Source organism: Siphateles boraxobius, unplaced genomic scaffold, assembly GCF_051911475.1.
Source record: "Siphateles boraxobius isolate OS27281-9 unplaced genomic scaffold, OSU_SipBor_1 3, whole genome shotgun sequence".
Lineage (NCBI taxonomy): Eukaryota > Metazoa > Chordata > Actinopteri > Cypriniformes > Leuciscidae > Siphateles > Siphateles boraxobius.
Genome location: NW_027508919.1, coordinates 6,897,483 through 6,921,693, shown reverse-complemented (window position 1 = coordinate 6,921,693; position 24,211 = coordinate 6,897,483). Strand labels below are relative to the sequence as shown.

The 24,211-nt window shown below is 36.5% G+C and overlaps 3 protein-coding genes and 1 long non-coding RNA gene across 4 annotated transcripts; 1 reads left to right on the top strand and 3 right to left on the bottom strand.

The window, feature by feature from the left end:
- Positions 1–1,986: 1,986 nt before the first annotated feature.
- On the top strand, positions 1,987–8,446 carry LOC143756843 (uncharacterized). The gene is made up of 3 exons (XR_013210332.1): positions 1,987–2,087; positions 6,851–6,973; positions 8,312–8,446. It is a non-coding gene; the product is annotated as an uncharacterized LOC143756843 (long non-coding RNA).
- LOC143757088 (saxitoxin and tetrodotoxin-binding protein 1-like) lies at positions 4,305–5,717 on the bottom strand. The gene is made up of 6 exons (XM_077248073.1): positions 5,550–5,717; positions 5,281–5,429; positions 5,128–5,192; positions 4,932–5,042; positions 4,736–4,840; positions 4,305–4,441 (listed from the first exon to the last, which is right to left on the bottom strand). Exons 1-6 carry the CDS (start codon positions 5,664–5,666, stop codon positions 4,380–4,382), a joined length of 609 nt encoding a protein of 202 aa, XP_077104188.1. The 5' UTR covers positions 5,667–5,717; the 3' UTR covers positions 4,305–4,379.
- On the bottom strand, positions 7,649–12,144 carry LOC143756842 (platelet-derived growth factor receptor-like protein). The gene is made up of 6 exons (XM_077247628.1): positions 11,878–12,144; positions 10,868–11,171; positions 10,608–10,759; positions 9,995–10,288; positions 9,765–9,904; positions 7,649–8,516 (listed from the first exon to the last, which is right to left on the bottom strand). The coding sequence occupies exons 1-6, from the start codon at positions 11,933–11,935 to the stop codon at positions 8,265–8,267; spliced, it is 1,200 nt and encodes a 399-aa protein (XP_077103743.1). The 5' UTR covers positions 11,936–12,144; the 3' UTR covers positions 7,649–8,264.
- Positions 12,145–13,602: 1,458 nt separating this feature from the next.
- Positions 13,603–20,659, bottom strand: LOC143756841 (cationic amino acid transporter 2). Its single transcript, XM_077247627.1, has 13 exons — positions 20,580–20,659; positions 19,652–19,720; positions 18,752–19,121; positions 17,933–18,088; positions 17,664–17,829; positions 16,078–16,214; positions 15,305–15,527; positions 15,092–15,228; positions 14,785–14,887; positions 14,577–14,707; positions 14,306–14,472; positions 13,976–14,084; positions 13,603–13,885 (listed from the first exon to the last, which is right to left on the bottom strand). Exons 3-13 carry the CDS (start codon positions 19,113–19,115, stop codon positions 13,761–13,763), a joined length of 1,818 nt encoding a protein of 605 aa, XP_077103742.1. The 5' UTR covers positions 19,116–19,121; positions 19,652–19,720; positions 20,580–20,659; the 3' UTR covers positions 13,603–13,760.
- Positions 20,660–24,211: the final 3,552 nt, after the last annotated feature.

Genomic DNA, 24,211 nt, shown 5'->3' with positions numbered 1-24,211 from the left:
AAAATGTAATTTATTCCAGGTGAGGGCAAAGCTGTATTTTCAACATCATTACTCCAGTCTTCAGTGTGACATGATCCTTCAGAAATCATTCTAATATGCTGAGATTTAGCTTAGTTTACAGAAGTTCAGCAGCTTAAATTTACAATGTATTATTAAAGTGCTGTGCAGCTATGCAAGAAAATACGAATAAGTATTTTTTTTTTAAACAATAGCTTGCTAACCCATTATGACTATCAATACTTGGGGGTTAAAACACAGTTAGGGGTTTAAGTTTCTTTGCGCTGATTTGTTTCCATTTCTCCTCATGAGGGGCGAGTCTCAAGAGCACAACCTTGTTACCGTCAGAGAGTCAGCGGCTGTTTGCGGATTGGTTGGCAGCCCAACCAATATTTTTTTTAACGATAATAATTTTAATAATAATAATAATAATTTAAATTAACAAATTGTAAGTAAACAACAATTTTAGAAAAGTTTTTTTTTTATCAAGACTTAAAAAATAATTCTCCATCTATTTGTAGGTGTGCCAGCTGTCACTGTGGGTGGCATCGGCACACCCTGGCACACCCGTGGCTATGCCTATCAAAATCTCAGGTACTATTTGATCCCATTATAAAGCTTGGAAGAGCCAGGATATATATATATATTTTTAAATATAACTCTGATTAAGTTTGGCTGAAAGAAGAAAGTCATATACACCAAGGATGACTTGAGGGTGAGTAAATTAGGGGATAATTTTCATTTTTGGGTGAACTACCTAAACTGACGTTCATTCCACCACGTCCCAACTCATCATTTGGCAACAAGTGTATCTTACTAGAGCTATTAGTAAAAGTTTAGTAAAAGCTACTTGGTGTCTGGATATAGCTCTAAACCAGGGGTGATCACATCTTCCCGCACAGTTTAGATTCAAATAGGCTAATGTAACATGTTAGCTTATGGGTTTTTTAAAACGAGCAGGATTAGATCTCTTTATTAAAAAAGCCCAAGATTGCTTCTCTTTTTTTTACCCTCACAAATAAATTAAAATGTAAATATAAAATATCATAATTTTAAATTAATTTATAGCCTAGGCTATATTTCTGTTTACAACTTTCAAAGTTGACGTAATAACTATGACAAGGTTTCCATCTCTCAAAAAGTATAAATCACGGTATCATTGGCATTGATTTACACCTCAATCAGACTGTCAGTTCCGAGAAATTGACAAACATATAGCAAAAAAAAAGTGTTAATTAATACAAATTACTAATAATTTTGAGGCCATCCACACAGGCATTATAAGACGATGACACTCACCTGACGTTGATGTGTGCCGGGAGGTTATGCCGCGTTCCAGACAACCTATAACCCGTGTTTTTCCAACCTTATACCCGTGAAAGTGCACTGGAACGGCAGTCAAACCTGTGACTTCCCACCCGTGAACTCGTACTAGATCGATGTAGGCCTACTCCCAGTTACGAGCTCTGACGTCACATAGCCCGCGAAACCGTACAAAACAACACTTTAGGACAATATAACTTTTCAGTCAAGTTAATAATAATATAATAATGATAATAATACATCCACGGTTATGTATGACAATTTTATGTGTCTCTGAAACAATAAGTAGCCTATATATTGCGCTGCGCTCAGGTAGTTTGGCGTGACTGGCCTGGACCGCTACAAAGTCGTGAGTCGTGGTTTGAAGTCCTGATTAGCCTACAAAACCCGCGAGGAAGAAAAGTTTGCCATGACAGGGCCTCATCTCATCATCGGGAATACAGGGACACTACTCGTACGCTTTGAAGAAGGCAAAATCCTCAATATACCACAGAGAAAAAGTTAGCTGCCGTTTCTTCCCCGTAACGTCTGGTTGAACTGGAATAATGTTCAGCATTTCACGATAGTCATTTTAAAAGGACTCCTACTTTGTCCAAACCGGGCCAGCTACATTAATTGTCGCAAAACGAGCTGTCAGGTGATGACATGGAATTGTACGAGGAACTAAGTTAAAAAATAATCCGCTCACAGCAACAGCCGCGGCGCCATCCTCCACCTGTTCAGCTCATGAATATTCATCCAGTCGACGCATGAGGACGCTGCTGCTAGTAGGCTACTGTTAATTTTTACCTATTTTGTTCTCATGCCTCTGTCTGTATTAGATTTTAATATTGGAATATTACGTGTATCTGCTTGAATTTAAAGTAGTAAAACAACTACAATTATTACGATCCCGTATAGCCTACTGTGTAAATGAATGTCAAGACTAAGAGTTTTGTTACCATACATAAATAGCCTATAGAGAAACATGGACATTTTACTTGTTAAAATATTCATTTACAAAAAAAATATGATTTACCTAGCTACCAGATCTATCTATAACTAACCAGAAATAATGATTTTTTTCCAGTCATAGTCAGACATGCCTCAGACAAGTTGGTTTAAATATTTATAAGTCTCTCAAAGCTGTTCTTCAGTGTGGTCTAGCTGGACTTCCAGTCTGACTGTTCTGTTTGTAAGATTTATTGTAAGGCTATTGGCGACAGTTTGGACATTTATAGGAGTGACCTGGAGATTTCGGATTCCATGGATGGAGGATTATATGGGGGGAAAGTGACACCAAGTGGTGTATCGTAGTCAGTGTCAAGTCACCTTTATTTATATAGCGCTTTTTACAATACAGATTGTTTCAAAGCAGCTTTACAGAGAAAACAGGAAAATAGATGAAATAGTATTGTTAAATATAAAATTAAATGTCCCCAACTAAGCAAGTCAAAAGCCAATGGCGACAAGGCGAAAAAGGCGACAGTGGAAATTAAGGAACCAAAACTCCATCAGTGACAGAATGGAGAAAAAAAACCTTGGGAGAACCCAGGCTCAGTCAGGGGGCCAGTCCTCCTTTGGCCAACGAACGAACAGTGTATGATTATGATTTAGGCATCATTATAGGTCAGAAGTTAGATGGGATCAGAACTTTCACAATATTTATCCAGTTCCATTTGGGGGTCGGAGTCATTACGCCGGTATGGAGACGAGTTTGTTGAGGTGTCCATGAGGCCTTCACAGGGCTGATGAGGCTGGCACTTCAGGGATGCGTTGTCGTCGTGTCCATGCGATGGTCCTTCATCAGATCTGGATATGGCCTGGATCCGCCGGTTTGTGGTAAACCTAGTCATCCAGTTTGTTATACCCGCTATGCATTCCATTAATTTTGTGGATCGGTTTCGTCAGGGCTTGAAGAAATATAGATCTGAGTATCATCAGCATAACAGTCAAACTATGCCATGCTTCCTAATGATATCTCCTAAGGGTAGCATGTACAGAGTGAACAGTTTTGGGTAAGTTATTTTAAAATAGTAATTAATTATTAGCTACTAATTACATATTTAACAGTGTCATTAGATTACTGTAATTGCTATCTTTAAAAAGTATTAGATTGCTTATTACTAATTACTCTCTAAATCCCATCAACCAGTTGAACAATGCAAGAATTCTTTCAAATAAACAACATACACTTGCATAAATTATTCTTGAACTGACCACAGTGTGAAAGGGGAGAAGGTTACCTTAAAACATACTTTGCCACATTCAGTTTTGATGTAAGAAATTATTGTATAGTCTATACAGTATAATGCAAGAAGTAACTGTAATTAAAGAAAAATTAAGAGTAGTCCCTTTACTTTTTCAAGGGAAAAGTAATGTAAATTGGTTACTAATTATTTGGACCCAACATTGATGGTAGTCTCTAACAACATTGAAAACGTGAACCTGTTACTTTTGGTTTCATTGATTTGCTTTGAGGTGTTAATATAGCTCTCGCAGCTTCAGGCACTTTTTGTATCCAAATGCAAGATCAGCGTTTTTATTAATTTAGCGTTTAAATAATGATAATTTAATCAAAACTCATATCAACATTCTTCTTTATCATGAGCAGCATGTTAGTTTCACCTGGAAAGCATCTTCTGTATTTTATATTTGCACAGAAGGTCTGTTTCTCTAACATGCCTGCTACATAACATAGTTCTTATCTTTCTTTTCTGAAGTGATCCAACATGTTCTGTGAATGAATCAATTGAGTGCATAAAACTGTGGGCATGCTCTTGTCAGAAAGACCATGAGCCTTTAGAAAGGAGGACAATCCAAAAAGATACTTACCCACAGAGTCGCATTTATATATATATATATATATATATATATATATATATATATATATATATATATATTCTAATTAAGTTTTATGAGGTATGAATGTGACTTTAAAAAAAATATATATATATATATATTTTATCACGGATAGCCCACACATCAAGATGAATAACAGAGACATGTTGTTCTTTTTGTCATAGTGGTTCTTACATTTTATTTATTTTGTGCAGCGAAAAAAAAAATTGACGCATGTATTATTGATCTGATTTGTCCAAACTTGGCTTCTTGTCAGATGGCTGTACTTTGACACAGAATTCTGCAGTGAGAGAAGAAAGAAAAAAAGCTACATTTAAAGAAAATACAATATATGTAAATAATTGCATATCAATTTATCATGATTTCTTTTTGATTTGGGAGTTGAATTATGACCTTGACATGTTGGTGAAAGATTTTGTGAGATTTACCTGTTTTTTTATGCAGCGAATTTATACAGATTTAGTATGCAAGAAGTGATGTTGAATTTCACCTCACCAGGATCTAATTTCTCTACATCAGAACTAAAAGCTGTGGCTTTCAATAAAAACTACAAGTGCTTGAAACCCAAACTGACCTGTTACACCATCATAGGAGTACTGGGCTTCTCTTTTGAATCCAAGACACTCAGCTTGCTTCCAGTACATGTCCATGTCAGACTCGGTTGGGTTGCTTTCTCTCTCTGCAACGAGGGAAACATTACACACAATTTGTCATGAAATACATACTTTAACTTATGTAATGTCTACATCTGTATGGATTTTGTGGCTTACTGAAAAAGTACAGCGTTTTTATGGTCTCATTTTTGAATTTGCTGACGAAGCTCATGGTGAGACACTCTGGACAGGAGGGTAAGAATTTTCCATCTGATATTGTGTCATTCTCTGTGGATCAAACAACAGTATAACATTCCTTAGTGCTCGGAACTTATGAGTTTGGACTGAAATGAATACGCTTTTGTTAACTTACCATTGGCATAAAAGGTGCTGTCTTTAAGAACTGTGTTGATGGTGCTAAACTCACATTTTCCTTTCCTGAGGAGGAGAGTGATCTGATTCAGAATTCTGGTCATGATGAAATGTGTTCAATATAGCAAAACATGTTAAAAACAGATAATCTTACAGCATGTTCCCTTGACTGAGAGATAACGTGTTTGCAAGTGTAAGAGTGCTTGGGCCAAATTCCACCCATGAGCTGTTCACAGTCTTCAATATATCTGTAAAGAAGTGGTGATCAGCTATGCCTTCAAGGAAGATCCATTTCCCCATGATCTGTTTGGAAGAAAATAGAAGCTGTGAAATTTAAGTGCCTTATTGTCCTATATAAGCTGCTGTAGTGTTTGCTTACTTTGAAAGAATACTTGCTTTAAAACATATTAATAATGCACTTACAGTATTGGAGTCATCCTCCAGGGTTAGTGGCGTTATGAGCTCCTTACAGCCTGGCATAGTGGCCTGATTTAAACTAAACAGGCCCAGAAATGCAGTCAAGACCACCAAAGACGACATTGTAGAACCTCAGAAATATGATTTCAGAAAGTTATGCTGCATCACATGGGGAACAAGTACTTTAAATAGAACTGCTTATCACACATTATCATCTGGTTTTTCTGAAGTGACGCAACAGTTGTTTGTGATGCAATAGCGCCAGTAAACCAAAATGATTAAAGTGGAAACATTTTTGGACTTTAGGGATCAGGAAATTCCAGTATTTCATAAAATAATGCTCCTTTTTCTCTTTTTATTGCCATAGTTTTTGGTTACATAAAATAAATAAAAAGAATAAAGAAATTTTACATGAAATGTGATATTTATAAATTATATTATTGATAACAGCAGAATCCATCAAATATATCAAAACAAATGTACATATTTTTATTTAGATTTTATTATATCATTATTTGATCAATAAATTATTTTTAAAAAGTACATCGGTATTTACCAGTAGTATGACAAGCACAATAATTTTTCCTTGCACTTTATCTTTAATCTAAATTCTCACACTATTTTAATAAGGAGAAATCATGAATAAATCATATTTTGGAAACCAATGGATGCTCTCTGCATCTTCATGATCAAAATATATATAATATCATTATGCTTTTGAACTCCAAAGCTTATGAAGGAGCCGAATAGTATTGTGCTTATTTGCCTCCTTCACAAGCTTTAGTGAACTGACAGACTCAGAACTGTAAATCATTAACATCAGGCATTTTGTAGATTTTTGTTTTATACATTTTTGGTTGATAAAATGACCAAGAATGTGCTGCATTATAACCTACCTAACTTGATCATTCTAAGGAGGTTTAGCAACTGAAACTGGAATTACCAGAGAAATAAGACCAGCGTTTCGGTTAGGAGTTATTGTACATACAACAACAGAACAACTCATTTTGATGGTTCTTAGAACTCATCTTGCCAACTATTTCCATATGTCATCCTTTGGTCAGAGATTAAAAGTCAAGGAAAATATAAGTCATTTTTGGGTATGATTATGAACTTGAAAGTGGAAAACATTAAAGTGACGGTTAACAAATCACAGTGATCAGAAATAAAATGGGCAGAAGTAAAGTAGGTCCAGTTTGAGTCACTGCATTGTTTAGACATGGACAGTCCCAGCTATGAGGTTTATCACTTGTTTTGTCTTTGTGGCTGATCTGGTCGATTATTCTTTGCCCTTTCTGCTCACGAAGCTCCCGTTGACCATAGTGGGAGATCAAAGAGATGTCACCGGGGCTGTGAGAGGACGGCTGAGGGCAGTCCAACCAATCGGCGGCCAGAAGTCGGGGGTATCCTTCTACAGGGGCTGAGCCTGGGTGAGTAAATTTCCAATAGGATTTGCCTTTGAAAACGTAGGTCGAACCTGATTGACGTAGAGGATTAAAAAAAGTCAGTAGTGCTGTGAAACACTGTTACTCAAACCTCCACATGCAATGCTGTATTATTGTATAAATATTCTAAAAGCAACACACCCTTGAAGTCTCCGGCCCTTTCTCTCTCAACATCATTCTCAGTGATGATTCCATTCACTCCTCCTTCAGTAAGCTCTCTCCAGACTTTGCTTTCCTCTGGCCTTTCTCCTTTCTCTCCATCCTCTCTCAAAGACCCCCACACCACACCTTGAATAGGGTCCCAGTGCAATCCTTGCCCCAGTTCCTCTGAGTCCTCCAGAGCCAGGGTAGGCAGAGGCTGAGGGAAACCATCTTGGAGTGACAGATCCTTGAACAGCCAAACCTGGGAACCTGCACATGTGTGTTAAATAAAAGTAGCAGGGGTTTAGGAACCATCTAAAAATCAATATGCCCTTTAATGGGCTTGCGGATTCAGCATCTGTCCTGTGTTTTTAACATCACAAGTCGCCCTCTGATGGTAATGTTAAAGCTGTGGCATTTCTGGAATTCAGTTTGATTCAGTGACAATGTCACAAACAATGGCTTTATAAAGTCTGATTAAAACAGTAATAGTTTATAAAGAACACAGAAAACAGAAGCTGGCATTAATATACTGTGTTTTATTTTCCTAGTATGAAAACATATGTAGGTACAGGATTCAAAACGGCACAATATTAGAGATATGCAAATAGCTTTGCCTATGTTGTTAAGCATATGGCTATAGAAAAGACTCTAGACCCTCTTTTTTATTTATCCATTTATGCCAGCATTTCTATATTTGCATGTTTGATTGTCATATTGTAATTTTGTGCTCAGATGATATTTATTCTCACATATACAATCCCGGTTGCTTTCATGCAGCAGGGTCAGTGAAACCTATAGTGCACATAATGTGTAATTTAAGCACTATTACTCCTTTGCTCTGTTGCATCTGTGGACTGTAATTTTTATATACTGCTAGAAAATGCTTTTATTCAGAAACATGTTTATGTCAAGTTAAAATGTTTTTATAATAATTTAAATTTGATGGATTGTGATATTGACCTTGTGTTTGCCATGTAAATAGCCCTGATGCTATCATGACGTTAAAAATAAACTGTTGCATCTGGCTTGTGTCTACACAGAAGTAAAAATACAGTGTTCTGTGAGGATAATTCTTGTTCATTTACAGCCATTTAGTAGTGCATGTTATGACTAAGAAAGAATATCCAGGTTTTCAGGTTTCTGTGGGACTTCTCTGACGGGCTTCGTGGTTTCTTTTAGGCTTGGCGTTGGCTCGTGCTGACTGCACTTTGACAGAGGTAGATGCAGACCGTGAACCCTGTAGGTTCTGAGCTGTGCAGGTGTATGTTCCTTGGTCAACCTCTCTGACTTCATCCACCAGCAGTACCGACTGAGTTCGCTGTCGGTTCTGCCCGTCCACCTGCACTGTCTGCACACTGTCCTGGGTGTACATCGGGCGCCCAATCTGATAATGAAAAATAAAAAGAATAATTTAAGATAAATATTTTAAATAATGGGTTCAATTTAAAATTTAATTATTTTTTATTTAATTTACAAAAGTTTGCTGTATCATATTTGACTGTACAATGCAAAAAAGTATCTAAATTATCAACATGAAAAAAAGTCAACATAATGAAAAACATGTTGTACACAATCTACTACTTGCCTTCTGTCAACTACTTGCCTTCTAATCTAATAGATTAAACATAATAACTTTTATATGATTAGTCATATTTCAGAAGACTCCCTTGATTGAAGCATCTGGAGTTAGTTTGATTTTCCTTTTGGGGGGCGGGCGGGGGGATGTTGAAATGTATAAAAAATATGATGCATCAGGCTTTTGAGGAACATTTGTATGTCTCAATCATCATCATTGTATTGTCAGGGTTCTGTCACTTAGTCTATTTCTTGGTTTTGTGACAGAGCCCTGACACTCCTGTTTTGTCTTTTAGCACACAGCTTGTGTTTAACACTAGCTGTGTGCTACAAGACAAAACAGGAGTGTCAGCCTGGGTACTTTTGTGTGAACACGTGGCTTATGAGTGTTCTCATTGGCTGCGTGTTCATGTCTCGTTTTGTGTCAGCACATAGCTTGTGATTTTGCTTTACTGGCCATGTGCTTGTGTTTTAGTGATGTTTGGTGTGAGCACATGGATCGTCATGTGTTTCGTTTTAGTCATGTTTGGTGTGAGCACATGGATCGTCATGTGTTTCCCTGTGCCATGTGCTCTCCTGTCGATTGTCTAACCCCGCCCATCTTGTTACTGGATTATTGATTAATTTGCCCCACCTGTCCTCCCTCATTACCCTCTTTTGTTTGCTTACCTATTTACTCTCCTTGTATTTTAGGTCCTGTGCTGGTTCGTTGACATACACTGTTTGTTTCAGTCAAAAGTCAAGTCACACCCCGCACCTGACTCTATTGCAGTATATAAAACTACAGAGTTTTAAAAAAAATTTGACCATATAAATATCAGCAGAAGCTGTACCTATAGTTGCATAAGTTTGGGCTTCCTAATAAATTTAAGGTGTTTTTTCCCTCCTATCTATTATATATTTTGTCTAAAAGTTCTATAAACTTCAATAAATTAAATTTTCTTTCCTGAAAATATCAGGCTTAGGGTTTTTTAAAAATCTCTGTTTTTGAAAATATAAAAAATATTTAAAATATTAATAAATATTGTGAGGCTGCGTGTACTTATATTTATCTAACCTTTTGTCCAGGATATTCCCAGGTTAAATCCACCACCACGCCCTGCTCTCCCACCACAGTGCATGTCACCTGGAGATTCTGTCCCACTGCCACAGTGTCAGAGGAGGTCTGGATCGCAGGAGACGGGGGGGCGGCTGGATCTGCCAGGGTATATACAGGCATTCTGAAATCATTTCTGCAATCTGATTTATATAGTCACATGCTATGTACTGAATTAAAAAAAATCTCACAGTTGACATAGATGAGCATGTACTTGGTTGAGCTCTGGCGAAGGTTCCCCAGGCTTGCCACACAGTAGAGAGAACCAGCATGATACTGTTTCGGCCTGTGAATGGTGAAGCCCTTCTTAACGTCAAAGGTGATCTCTCGTCCATCCACATTCACCTCCATTGGAGGAAATTCCCTGTGTAAATTCACCTTTGCTAGCGGAGAAGTCACCTGACAGGGCAGGACGGTGGGCCAGTTAGTGCGAAGCTGAATGACCTCGTAATAATCAGAGGAAGGTACAAACAACTCCTGAGGGTCTGAGAGAGAAAAACCAAAGGACATTATTGTCATCTCTGTGTTGATCAAATTGTCGATAACTGATATAAAAGATGACGCCAGTTGAGGAAAATTTTGAAAATATCTGACCGCTGAATAATGCTATTAACCAATCGGAACCAAGTATTCCACTAGCAAAATAATATAATATAGACGTAGGCTACTAAAGGCTGGAATACACTATACACAACTTTTAAAATCTGACTCAGTTTGAGTGTGTGGGAGGCAAACCACAATAGATTGCTTAAAAAATACTGGTATAATTTGCATACTGTTCATCACATTACATTCCCATATTACCAGAGAAAAAGATGAAGACTTTGATGCCTTTGTCATATTGTTTTCTGCAGTCTTTCCCCTCACAGTACATGGGATAGCAGGTGTACTCCCCTGTATCTGCTGCTGTTGCATTTGCCAAAATCAGTGTGCCATAACGTTCATGTTGAACTGTCCTAAAAATACAGACAAAAAATAAAAGCAAAACAGCAACTGATTCATTGAACTAAACTAAAACAAAAAGAAATTGTGATCACAGATTAATTGTCACTGTTAGCTCATACCTGAGTCGTCCTTCATCATCCTCTTCCAGATATGCAGGAACAGCCCATTGGACAGGATTACCTTTACACCTCAGTTCTAGCGCATCACCTGCCTGGACAGTCAACGTGTCGCCCACTTTCTGAAACCTCCCCTTGTTTACCACCTGGGTGAGGTACATCTGTGCTTCTTTAGGGGTCACAGGGGTGGTTTTCACTTTAGGTTTGGAAGAGGTTGCCTTTCCTGTCCCCTTCACAGTCTTGGACTTTACATTTGGTCTTTTCTCAGCTTTGGTCTTCGGGTCAGGTTCAACCTTTTGGCACGTGCCTGTTTTTCATGTTGAAATTTAACTTTAACCAGTAATGTTTTTTTTTCTAAGGCATGTTTATAAAAGCTACTTAAATGTACTAAATGTCTGTGAAACCAGGCCTTAGAGTATTAGTGGACTATTTAGGGTTATGTTAGCAGAATAAATTGAGTTACTTAAAGAACGTCTGTTGTGGAGCATCAAAATAACAGGTTAGCAGATATTAAGCAGACAATCTACTAATACTCTAAAGACTGGTAGTTGACATGTAGTTGCAAAGTTACCTATAGTTAGTAGAATGTCTAAAGTGGTCTATTGAAATAGTGTTACTAAAAAAAACAGGAAAAACAACTTATGCTGACACCTAGTGGTGTGGATACAGCATCATGTACTGAAAAAGTTTTCAGTTACTCTTACTCTGCTACCCCCCCCTCTCTCTCTCTCTCTCTCTCTCGCTCTCTCTCTATCTCTCTCTCTCTCTCTCTCTCTCTCTCTCTCTCTCTGTACATGATTTTAAACATATCTCATGTGTACAACATAAACAGGGTAAAACTTACTGAGTGCACCAAAAAGATTATCAAATTGAGGTATTTTATGTGCAACTTTAAATGTTTTACATGCATTGCTTTAATGTACAGTTAAATGTTTTTCTCCATCTCCTTTTGTAACTTAAAGTCATTTCTAATGTAGCCTACAATGTGGCCTCTTAAGAGGTAAGATACTCACCAAACTGAATGATCAAAAGAGAAACAAGAAAAGCAAATAGCACCACCCTCCACTTCATGGCAGAGAATATTCACAGCGACCACGAAAGAACTTTAGTTCACTATACGTTCCCAGATCTCGAGCATACACGCAGGGAAGGGAAAATCTGAAAGGTAGCGGTAGAGCAGGAATCGAGTGAGTGAGGGGTCAGATGTTTACGAGAGTCGCATGAACACCCTAAATTCCTCTGGTTACACTCAATGGATCCTTTCTGTGTTCATTCTACCAATCAGGGCCTGAGGAGAACTGGCCATCCAACTGAAAAAGCAGACAATGTTTATTTAGCTGTAAAAACTCAGAGCCATGATCAGCCATCAGTCTAAGGTTTGCTAGCTCTGAAAATGTCACAAGAAATTGTATTGTTGCGAATAACTACATGCTAAACTTGAAATTGATCCACACATATTGTGAATCGATATTTTATCTGGTGCATAAATGCAATAGCACTTCAAATGACATAACATAGTATCGGCCTATAAACTCATTGCCCTGACTTTGGCTCAGTTTTCTGAGCTTTTCTGTTTGATTTAATAATCTGATTAGTGTGCCACAGGTAGGATTTTGTGAATGGTACTATTGTTCTTTTGTGCCCTCAGATTTGAAAGTAAGATCAAAGTCCCTTAAGGGTACATCAGTTCACTCAGCAACTCCTCTGAGCAGCGATTTTCTAGTTATGCAAGTACAAGAATGAGGAGAGGCTGAAATCTCCAAAACTGTTTGCCAAGTTTACATATTGTTACATGCATCAAAATTAACAAAATCAATGTTAATGCCATCAATTTTCTTTATTTTACTCAAATCATGCTGAAAAAGCTTTTTATTTCATGACTGAAGCATTCTCCCCGAACATACATTACCAATCAAATGTTTGGGGTCAGTATGTTTTTTTTTTTAATGCTAGCAAAGATGCTTTAAATGATCAATACTTACAATAAAGTCATTTATATGTCAGGTGTAATGTATAAAGAAAAGTTTTTCCTTTGCTTTTTTTAACGTACAGGCAACAACGATCCACGTTCACACGGATCCATGAAAACGATTAAAAACGTTGTATTATATTCCAGCCCGGCCAGTAGTTGGCGACGTCACTTTGAAAAAGAAACACTACCTGCCTATAGACTGAACATGTAATGAGCATTACATCAACAGTTTCACAAATTCACACTTTGTTTGTAGTTTACATGAAAACGATGACAGTATAGTTTTAAAAATCTTGCTCTTTGAATCCTTTTTTCAGAAGTTTTGCATTTTCAGGCCCATTTCGAACGCAGCCCCAATGTGGCAACATTAGATATTTTTCATTTAATGTTGCCAATGGTTATTCATTGTTTCATTGATTTACTTACACCTGTTACTAATTTGATCATTAGTTCTCTGTGTAATGCTCTCAGTTTCTTTAGTTCATTGTCTGGTGTTTGTCTGGTGCATTATAGATCCGCTTCATCTCACCAATCTGGGACAGTAATGGCTGCTGAAAATTCAGCTTTCCATCACAGGAATAAATTACATTTTAAAATATAATATTATAATTTAATGATAATATTTGACAATGTTTCTCTTTTTACTGTATTTTTATCTAATAAATGCATGCAGCCTTGATGAGCATAAGAGACTTCTTTTAAAAGCATTAAAACGCCAAACTTTTGAACAGTGATGTATAATTTAATAAAAGATTTCATATTCAACTTGAAGATTCAGAATTATTATTTATTCATTCATTTATTATAAAAAGTATAAAAGATTTCACTGCAAATATGATGCAAGCTCTAATAAAAAGACGAAATAAGAAAGAAATATTGAAAGGCATCTACTTGACGGATGTAACAGATGCAAAGTCTTTTGGTTTATAAATTTATTTTGGTCTCTTTATCAGATTTGGATTCAATGGTTTCAATGGTGACCTGACTGCTGAGTAACCTTTGCCTCTGGACGCTGTTCCTCACTCCATATCCAAAGTATATGAGGAATCCTAAGCATAAAAAAGACACATATTTACATATTTTTAAAACATAAATTTGGGGTTTGAATTTCAGCATATTTCATATTTTGCATCGCATACCCCCAGCCATCCACACAGCGTAGCGAACCCAGGTGTCTCCTCCCAGTTGCATCATCAAGTAAATGTTGATGAACACACTCACCACAGGGAGTAAAGGCAAGAACGGTACCTGTGGTCACAGAAAATATGAGATTTTTATTTTATAATTTATAAAAAAATATATTTATTATATTTTATAAAATTAGGTGATTATATTATATTATATTATATTATATTATATTATATTATATTATATTATATTATATTATATTATATTATATTATATTATATTATATTATATTACATTATATTATATTATATTATTATATGTTTTATAAGTTCTCTGCTCACCATGAAGGAGGCTTTGGTTGGGTTCTGGGGTTGCCTCCAGATAATGAAGACTATAAGGAAGATTGTGACCAGGATCACAGATACACTAACAACACTCCAGATCTCCAGCAACAACAAAGATCTGATAGCTTTGCTCATCAGCAGTGACAGGATAAGCACCAACACAACTGCAAAAACAAAGATATGAAATAAGTTTGCTTATATTGCTGCCTGAGGTCATATTCTTGAGCGATTTCTGTAGAATTTCAGTATGGTAAGGTTTTCTACACACCAATAAAAACAGTGCAGGTTGTAACAGTGTTTGAAGTTTTTTTGGTAGGGTACGAAGGGGGTTTCAAAAACCCAAATATGGAGGTTGTGGGTGTGCGCAAATCATTTTCCTCTGAAGCTGTCTCTTGATACCTTTGAAAGAAACGACTTTTAGCTTCAAAGATTTGCACTACGATGCTTGAAGGGAAGTGTGGAGCTGGGAATACAACCTTAGTATGAGAATACAAATAGCCACAAGTGTGTAGGAGAAGAGGGTTCCAATTGACATCATATCAACCAATGCCTTCAGGTCAAATAAAAGAGCCATTATTGCTGGAATAAAGCAGAGCACATGATTGCCAGGGCTTTTGTATTTTAAACAAAAGCTGCAGCCTATTTACTATTCATCTCACAGAGAGAAAAAGGCCCTAGTCTTATGATTTGGCTTAGTCTGTCATATGTGAGAGATGAAAAACAGGGCAGAATTAAGATATCCGATTAGTAGATAATTTTTTAACAATCTTTCAGTCCACTTACCCGCCACAGTTCCAGAGGACAGTGTGGCCACCACTGGACTCTGCCGTAAGCTGACTTTATATAGCGATTTGAACATAAGGCCATCTCTGGCCATGGCAAACAGGACACGGGGCATTGGGAACATGGACCCCAAGAGACTGCAGATTAAATGAAATGTCTGTAACTGATCTGAAACATAATAGAGATCCAATTCTCACTCGGACTTTTTTTTACCTTGTTGACAGAGCGCACAGGGATCCGACCGCCACAACATACTTTGCTGCACCCCAGCCAATGTCAGCAAAGGCTACAGGCAGAGGACTTTGAATGTTGAGTTGATAGTATGGCACCATCAATGTGAGAGCAGCCGAAACACCAAAGTATGCCAGGAAACAGATAAGCAGAGAGGCCACAATACCCACAGGTATAGACTTCTGAGGGTTCTTCACCTCTTCGCCTAGAAAATCCGTATTCATACATTTGAAATTTAATATTCATGACTGCTGATGATAATATATATAGTCAATGCGATTATTTTTTTTTAAATGTTATTAATATTTTTATTCAGCTAGGACATAAAATAAAATAAAAAAAACTTGCCAACTTGGACACATTAAATTGATCAAAGGGTTAGATAATTTCTGATAATTTTTTTAGAAAAGGTTTGTATTTTAAATAAAGGCTGTTTAAATTTGAAAAAGAATCTTGAAAAAAAATCTATTATGGTTTTCACAAAAATATTTTTCTTGAGCATTAAATCAACATATTAGAATGATTTCTGTGACACTGAAGACTGGAGTAATGATGCTGAGAATTAAGCTTTTGCCATGACAGGAATAAATTATATTTCAAAATATATAAAAATAGAAAACTTAAATTGTAATAATATTTCACAATATTACTGTTTTTAATCAAATAAATGCAGCTTTGGTGATCATAAGATACTTTCAAAAACATTAAAAAATGTTGAATGTTTGTTGCCCACTATATATTTTTTCCAGATTTACCTGTAGTTGCAATACAGTCAAAGCCAACGAATGCATAGAAACATGTAGCTGCCCCTGCCAGTGTTCCTTCAAATCCAAATGGAAAAAAGCCACCTACTCCGTACTCAGTGGTGACATTGATGGTGGATGTCAGGTTTCTTTAAAAAAACAAAACAAAAAAAAAACAATGCAGTATTTTATTTTTATTTTAGTATAGAGAAAATGTGCATACTTTATATGCACAGTAGTACTATGTAGCTTACTGCAGCCAGAGGTGGGCACAAATACATCAAAAACTATTTTGTTACAAAATACAAATACTGGCTCATGAAATGTAACAAAATAAAATACAAAATACTGATGTGAAAATGTATTTAAATAAAATACAAGTAATTAGTATTTTGAATACTACAATAATCTTAAGTCTTTTTTTTATTACTGAGAGGTCAATAACACAAATAGTAGCAATAACACAAATATGAGAAATGTGTAAATTTAAGTAGCAAAATAAAAAAGTATGGGCATTTCACTAAATCTCTACAGGGCCTGAAATAGCTCCCTCTGACGTAAATTCACATCAATTGTGTGGTAGGCTGCCCTTAATAACAAAGCGTGTTTGATGTAGGCTAGGTAGCCTTACTATCACCCTTACTCTACTCGTGCCTTAAAGGACAAGTTCGGTATTTTACACTTAAAGCCCTGTTTTAAGACCATTTCTGATGAAATAGAACGGTTAAGATTGAAATTTGAACAAATGCTGCTGTCCCGAGAATTTTCGATTTCTGTGGTAGCAAACCCATAATAGAATCGCGCTGTGTGCGCAATTACTGAAATACAATAGGATTGATGATTATTTTATACAAAATCAATATCAATATTTCTCATATGTAATACGTTTAAAAACGTGTAAAAACTGTAGATGAATGTTATATTGTGAACGCTTGCTTAGCATGGAGATTTCAGTGGAGTTAGGACAGACGCGCTGTTTCATAATAGGGCCTATGATGTACTTTTATGAATGACAACACAGTGCATTGATCTCATAAGGCACAATTATTTTCTCTATAATGCCGTTCAGTGTGCAATATGTGTGTGTGTAGACTGTATATTTTTCACAAAACATTTTACCTTAATGCCATTTTAAAGAGTTCAAAACTCATTCACTTTTTGGAGGGAGCCCGGTCTACATGGTGTCACGTGATTTTCGTGCATCTAACCTGGACATTGCCATTGCCAACATCAGACCGAAAATATGGCAAAATCATTTACTATGGTGATTTTTCTTAAGTATTTTAAATACTCTACATACACTCCCTCAAAATATTTTGTTACAAACTACATTTATTTTTTTCCACACCTGCAAAATACAAATTAAAAAATACACTAAAGTAATTAAATACATATTTAAAATACATTTAATTGAAATACTGCCCATGTCTGACTGCAGCAGTATAAAGAAGTATGCTATTTCAAACATGGTCAAAACTGCATTGATATAACATTCAGACAGATTTTTTAAATATGTTTATAGACTGAAAGGATTATAAATTGCATAAAATATGAATATACTGAAAATTCCAATAAACTATAAATACAGATGTTCTTACTCATGCATTGCTGTTGCATTCAGGATGATGTCTTCTGTGATAAACCAGTTCTTCAGGTTTCCTTTAATGAAGCCAGCAGTGATGACAAATATCAACACCAGTATATTAACACTTGTAAATATCTTGTTGACCGTGGTTGATTCTTTTACGCCATACGCAAGAAGAGCTGTAAGAAAAATACCATAGATAATGTCAAAGCCTTTGCCAAAGATGGAAAATATAGAATAATGAATTATATGGTGTATGATTAGTAAAGTATAGTCAGATACCAGAGAGAATCATTATGAGAACAGCTGCAAAGAAGTCTGGGTAGGCTGCCAGGCCAGAAAGCCCCATGGCTGCATATTTGCTAAAATAGTTAGCCATCACATTTCCAATGAGATCATCAAATGTACTGCTCCATGCCCTGGCCACACTTGATGTGCCTAAACCAAGACAAAGCTCTGTTAGTATTTGACATTAGACTCTTTAATCTATCAATCTACTTATCTATTGTTCCGTCTGGCTGTCTTTCTATCTATCCATTCATCCACCCACCCATCCATCCATACATCCACCCACCCACCCACCCATCCATCAATACACCCACCCACCCACCCATCCATCCATCCATCCATCCATCCATCCATCCATCCATCCATCCATCCATACACCCACCCATCCACCCATACACCCACCCACACACCCACCCATCATCCACCCATACACCTACCCATCCATCCATCCATCCACCTGTCCACCCATCCATCCATCCATTCACCCACCCATCCACCCATCCACCCACCCATCCACCCACACACCCACCCATCATCCACCCATACACCTACACATCCATCCATCCATCCATCCATCCATACATACATCCATACATCCATACATCCATACATCCATACATCCATACATCCATACATCCATCCACCTGCCCACCCATCCATCCATCCATTCACCCACCCATCCACCCATACACCAACCCATCCACCCATCCACCCATACACCTAACCATCCATCCATCCATCCATCCATCAATCAACACATCACCATTGAACTGTCTGATCTTGCATATTCATTGGCCTTTAATTTCTACTTACCGATGACATAGGACAGTAGCAAATTCCATCCTGTGGTGAAGGCCCACACCTCTCCTACTGTCACATAGCTGTACAGATAGGCAGATCCGGTCTTAGGAACCCTTGCACCAAACTCAGCGTAGCAGAGCCCAGCAAAGATAGAAGCTAAAGCAGCAATGAGGAAAGAGATGATAATACTTGGCCCAGCCAGGGTCCGGGCCACCTCCCCAGAGAGCACGTAGACTCCGGCACCCAAGGTGCTGCCCACTCCCAAAGCCACCAGGTCCAAAGTCGTAAGACAGCGACGAAATGTGGAGACCTCTCCCTCCGGTTCCAGGGGTTTCCTGCGGCACAGGCCCCTCAGGAAAGACCGCATCGATTGCATTATTGGCTGTTATAGATTAAAACATTCAAATGATAGCAAAGGGTTAGGGCTATGTCCATTTTTTTTTTTTACCGTTTTTCTCAGTCGCTTTGGTACATTTCTTGAATCATCCTTAAGATTTGCAAACCAGTAAGTGCATTTCTCAAAACAATTCATATCCTGTAACTTGCTCAAAATCCTGTTCATCTCTCAAAAGTAAGTATTAATGAACATATCAGTGCCATCAGAATGAGAAGTCCTTGTGTTATTGCTCCCATACAAGATAGTCAAAATGCTTAGTCATGTTGTATAACAGAATACTCTGTCAGTATTTTCAGATGTAAACTACGATTTTGATGACAATGATTTATCAGTATATGGTATTTATAAATTTCAACAGTAAAATTGTACACATTACTCTATCTGGGATATTGATTGCATGAGACTGGACAGGATTCACAGTTACATTTTTAGCAATTTTTAATCTTTTGCATGTTGGTCATACATTTGTAATAATAATAATAATAATATATACACTAATTGTCCCTCCCATTTACCTTATCAAAATGTCTTCATGGTTTCATGAGTACTGAGATTTTTTTTCATTGTTTCTTTCCTTTGAAATCCTGAGGGGGAAAAAAACAGATCTCTAATTTAAGAATGAATAGATCACTATTATCTATCACTAATTATCTTGTCAGCCTCAAATTATTATTGTTGTACTATTAATTACATTAAGAATAAAAACATTGCAAAGTGGACTCGCTTTGAATTATTTAATTTGTCATTTTTTTAGGTCACTTTGAACAATATGGCTATTTATTAAAATCAAACTGACTGTATCTTTTCTCTGAAGTATTGGTACAACTAATATGAATGCAGGTGTCCTTCTCTACTGCATAACTTAACCTCTTCTGAACTCATTCAGTCTAGATAGAACCCTGTTCAGTGGCTCCATGAGATAGTTATGAAGAAGGGTAGACAAAGTTGCCTTCATGACTTCGCAAGTGGTTGACTGGCACACGTTCTTTTGTGCGGTGGCTTTCTAATCTGCCAAAAGGAGATTAATGATCCATCCTAATCCTGCAAGGAATCTACTGCTGCATACCATGATTCTATAGCACTGATCACGTGCCATGCCAGCCTGAACATAGAGAAATAGGTATGTCAAAAATGTTTACTATTCACTGTAATCATTTTACTTTTTGTTAATACTTTACGTAAGAAACTATTTAGAAATATGTGCATTATTTTACGTTTTCTAAATGCATGTGAAGCTGTGTTATTAGTATTTTCCTTATTAATTAATTAAATTTATTAATTTAGCATTCATCTACTCCTTGCACTGAAAAAGGTTGTGTAATTCAAAAAATATATGCCAAACATAAATTACGAGTTTTATCAGCAAAATAATGAGAGAAATAAAGAGCTTGCAAAAACATATCTTAATGCATCTAATTAGTAAATGTATATTTGTTTCTTTACCTTAATTCTGTCCAGAGAAGTGTGCAGTCCGTATCTTCGTAATGACTTTGTCTAAATATAGCTATCCATTTCACACCAATGAAGGCAAATGATTTTTAACAACAATATATACAAGAGTGGACTGTTTGACCCACCCACTCTGTGGCATTAGCAACAAAGTAGCCTTTCTTTCCGCATTTCTCACTGGCCCCATAATATGCTCATAATTGCAGCCAAGGAACAGAGTGAGTATATAATTCCATGTTGAAAACCAAAGATACTTTTGTAACATTTCTGTGAGGTTACGATAGCTTTCTATTTCAGCAAATACTTACACAACAAAACAGGACATTGTTTCATGCAAGAAAGAAATAGGACATTCTTATTTATTAAACAGTTTACAAACGTTTTGGGAAGTCTGCTTCACTTTTTACACTCTAGATGGCAGCACAGGTTTGCCATACCTTGCTGTTTACTGACTACAAAGAAATCAGTTCTTAGATGTTGACCTTCATGATTTATAGTGCAGAAAGATAACGCATTTTGTTACCCCAGCAATTACAGTAAATCATGTTTTACCAATAACTGTAAAAATGTTTTGGACTATGGCTAAATCCTTATAATGAAATAAAGTGCTGTATATTATATGGGGTTTCGTTTGTGCCAAAAATGAGTCAACTGCTTTGTGCTTTGTACCATACATTTGTCCTTGTCAACAGTCATCTATGTTCGGATAAATTAGTATATGTTCATGTGTATGTTCTCTGTTTATATTGCATTGTTCTGTCGTCCTTACTGTAGTTTGTTCCTACGTTTTCAGATAAATTAGTAGGCCTATATTATATGTTCATGTGCAGGGTTTGAAATTAACACCCGCCAAATGTGGGTAAAAATCACATGTGATGGGTGACGCTGTCAAATCACTAGCCAATTTGGCTTGTTATTATATTTGCTCACTTTGCTGGGGAAGTTTGTGTAAGCCAAATCTCCGCAGATTTAGCGCAAACACTCGTGAGTCATCATGATATATTAAATACAATGTATTGCGCAGAATCTGCGCATATCTGACTTACTTGAACACACACATCACTAGCAACAAATAACAGCATGCTTGTTTATTTGCACTGAAACAATAGCGGAGATTAAAAAGCGTTTGGTTAAAGGTGCAGTGTGTGATTTTTAGGTTATGAATTGCAACCAACAAAAGTTACGATTGCCGACAGGAAAATATGTCATCGTCTGAGACAGCAGAGAGTAGCCAGTTCAGAAATGAGGTTTCTTTACAAGGATAAATTAAGAAATTATGTTTACTTAATTATTCAGTAAAACTATATGTAATTGTGAATATGATTGTTACTTGTTCATCATTGTGTCAGTGTTTTATTCGCTGAACTAAGCTTGCTTCCTTGCACGAAGAGCAACATAGTAACGAAACGCGTTTGTCCGTTTAGGGCTACGTCAGAAACATGTCGATACAATATGTAGACCTCCATAGAAGGAGGTGCCTGCGGTTATGGAGACATAAATGTCTCATTCTGAGGTAAAAGAACATTATCCAAGGTCTTTATACACCACTGAAAACATAGTTATGGATCTTATATTGCATTTCTGTCAATAGATCCTCAGAAATATTACACATTGCACCTTTAACAGAAAATAAATTAATTTTTTTATTTATTTGTAATTTATTTACCGACATCTTAAATTTTTTTGGTGTTTTTTGGACTGTATTGATCTGTCCACCTAAACCACATTTCTGGTGAAAAGGATGAGGAACTCGTGCTATATATAGGCCTATATATTTCTCGTATATATACAGTGATATGAATAAGTTTGGACACCCATGCTAAAGTTGCCTTAAAAGAGGAATAAAAAAATCATCTTTTGGAAATTGATCTTAATGCCTTCAATAGAAAAATTAGGAAAATCCAACCTTTAAGGACACCAAATTTCTTTGTGTATGAATAATGTATCATAAATAAATAAATGTGCTTCCTTAAAATACAGGGTGCATAAGTCAGGACACCCCTATGTTAAATTCCCATAGAGGCAGGCATATTTTTATTTTTAAAGGCCAGTTATTTCATGGATCCAGTATAATATGCATCCTGATAAAGTCCCCCTGGCCTTTGGAATTAAAATAGACCGACATCATCACATACCCTTCACCATACCTAGAGATTGGCATGGGGTACTTTCCATAAGATCATCTTTCAATGCAAATCAAACCAGCTATTAGGCTAACTGAAATAAAACATGCCAATCTCTAGGTATGATGGGTTTATTCCTCTTTTTAGGCAACTCTAGCATGGGTGTCCAAACTTATTCACATCACTGTATATATATAAACAACTTGTGTATATATATATATATATATATATATATATATATATATATATATATATATATATATATATATAAGCTGTGACATATTTACTCTGATTCATTTTCTTTTTTGGCTAGTAGAAGTTCTAAATGGCCTGTAACTTAAAAATTTTGTAAGCAAATTGGCCGATGAGTTAAAAAGTTAATTTCAAATCTTTTTCATGTGTATGTTCTTTGTTTATGTCGATTTGTTCTTCAACTTGCTTTGTTGTCCTTACTGTTGTCCTGTTCTGTCGTCCTAACTGTTATAATGTCGTCATTACTGTCATCCTGTTCTGTCCTCCTAACTGTTATCTTCCTCTGTTGTCCTTACTGTCATCTTGTTCTTTTCGTCCTGTTCTGTCTTCCTGTTATCTTGTCGTCATTAATGTTATCTTAACTGTCTCTTGACTTGTTCTGTCATCCTTGCTGGAGTTTTTAGTTTTTATCTTGCTCTGTTATCCTTACTATCGTTTATGTAAACTGTTTCAAATGTGTAGATGAAGACCTCACGCAAAGCTGTCAAAATAAAAGCAAAGTAGGTTTACAAAAAAGTAAGTTTATAAAATAATTTTATTTATGTGAGAAAGTTATGAGAAGCTGAGGGATACCTCTAGCTCTTATAACAAGACGACAGTAAAGACGACAGTAATGATGACAAGATAACAGTTAGGCTGACAGAACAGGACGACAGTGAGGACAACAAAGCAAGATGAAGAACAAATCGACATAAACAAAGAACATACACATGAACATATAATAATTTATCTGAACAACTAGCAATAAATGTTGAGGAAAAATGTACAAAGCACAAAGAAGTCGACTCATTTTTGGCACAAATGGAACCCCAAATATTTAGAGAGAAAAGTTTACTGTAAATGACTAGTGACCTTATCGGCCCCCTCTCCCTCTGTTCTGCTCTACTATGCTGTTCTGATCTTGAATTCCTCGCCCTCTTACCGGAATGACCGAAAGGATTGGACAGAAATAGCCCTGTCGCAATCTCACGCCAAAGCAGACATGGTTAGCCATTGGATACTATAAGAGCATATCGGGAACACTCTGCTTTTCTCTTTAAGTTGATTAATAAGTTACTATGTTTGACTTTGTACTTGCTGCAATTCTGAATGCATCTGTTCATATAAACAGTTAAAAAAAACATGTCACTGCTTAAATATGGGCCATGCAGGCTGCATTTCCAGGCAATTGTTTCCTCAAGAACTGATGTTTCATCCATCTATCTATCTATCTATCTATCTATCTATCTATCTATCTATCTATCTATCGTG

Excerpts from the sequence above, each read along its gene's own strand:
- LOC143757088 (XM_077248073.1), bottom strand. The coding sequence starts at position 5,666 with ATGTCGTCTTTGGTGGTCTTGACTGCATTTCTGGGCCTGTTTAGTTTA. Across the intron at positions 5,430-5,549 it reads TGGAGGATGACTCCAATACT|ATCATGGGGAAATGGATCTT; the intron begins GTAAGTGCATTA and ends TCTTCCAAACAG. Across the intron at positions 4,442-4,735 it reads CTCCTATGATGGTGTAACAG|AATTCTGTGTCAAAGTACAG; the intron begins GTCAGTTTGGGT and ends CTCTCACTGCAG.
- LOC143756842 (XM_077247628.1), bottom strand. The coding sequence starts at position 11,935 with ATGAAGTGGAGGGTGGTGCTATTTGCTTTTCTTGTTTCTCTTTTGATC. Across the intron at positions 10,760-10,867 it reads GATGATGAAGGACGACTCAG|GACAGTTCAACATGAACGTT; the intron begins GTATGAGCTAAC and ends CTGTATTTTTAG. Across the intron at positions 8,517-9,764 it reads GGGAATATCCTGGACAAAAG|ATTGGGCGCCCGATGTACAC; the intron begins GTTAGATAAATA and ends TTTCATTATCAG.
- LOC143756841 (XM_077247627.1), bottom strand. The coding sequence starts at position 19,115 with ATGCAATCGATGCGGTCTTTCCTGAGGGGCCTGTGCCGCAGGAAACCC. Across the intron at positions 14,473-14,576 it reads AACCTGCACTGTTTTTATTG|TTGTGTTGGTGCTTATCCTG; the intron begins GTGTGTAGAAAA and ends TTGTTTTTGCAG. Across the intron at positions 13,886-13,975 it reads CGCTGTGTGGATGGCTGGGG|GATTCCTCATATACTTTGGA; the intron begins GTATGCGATGCA and ends TTTTATGCTTAG.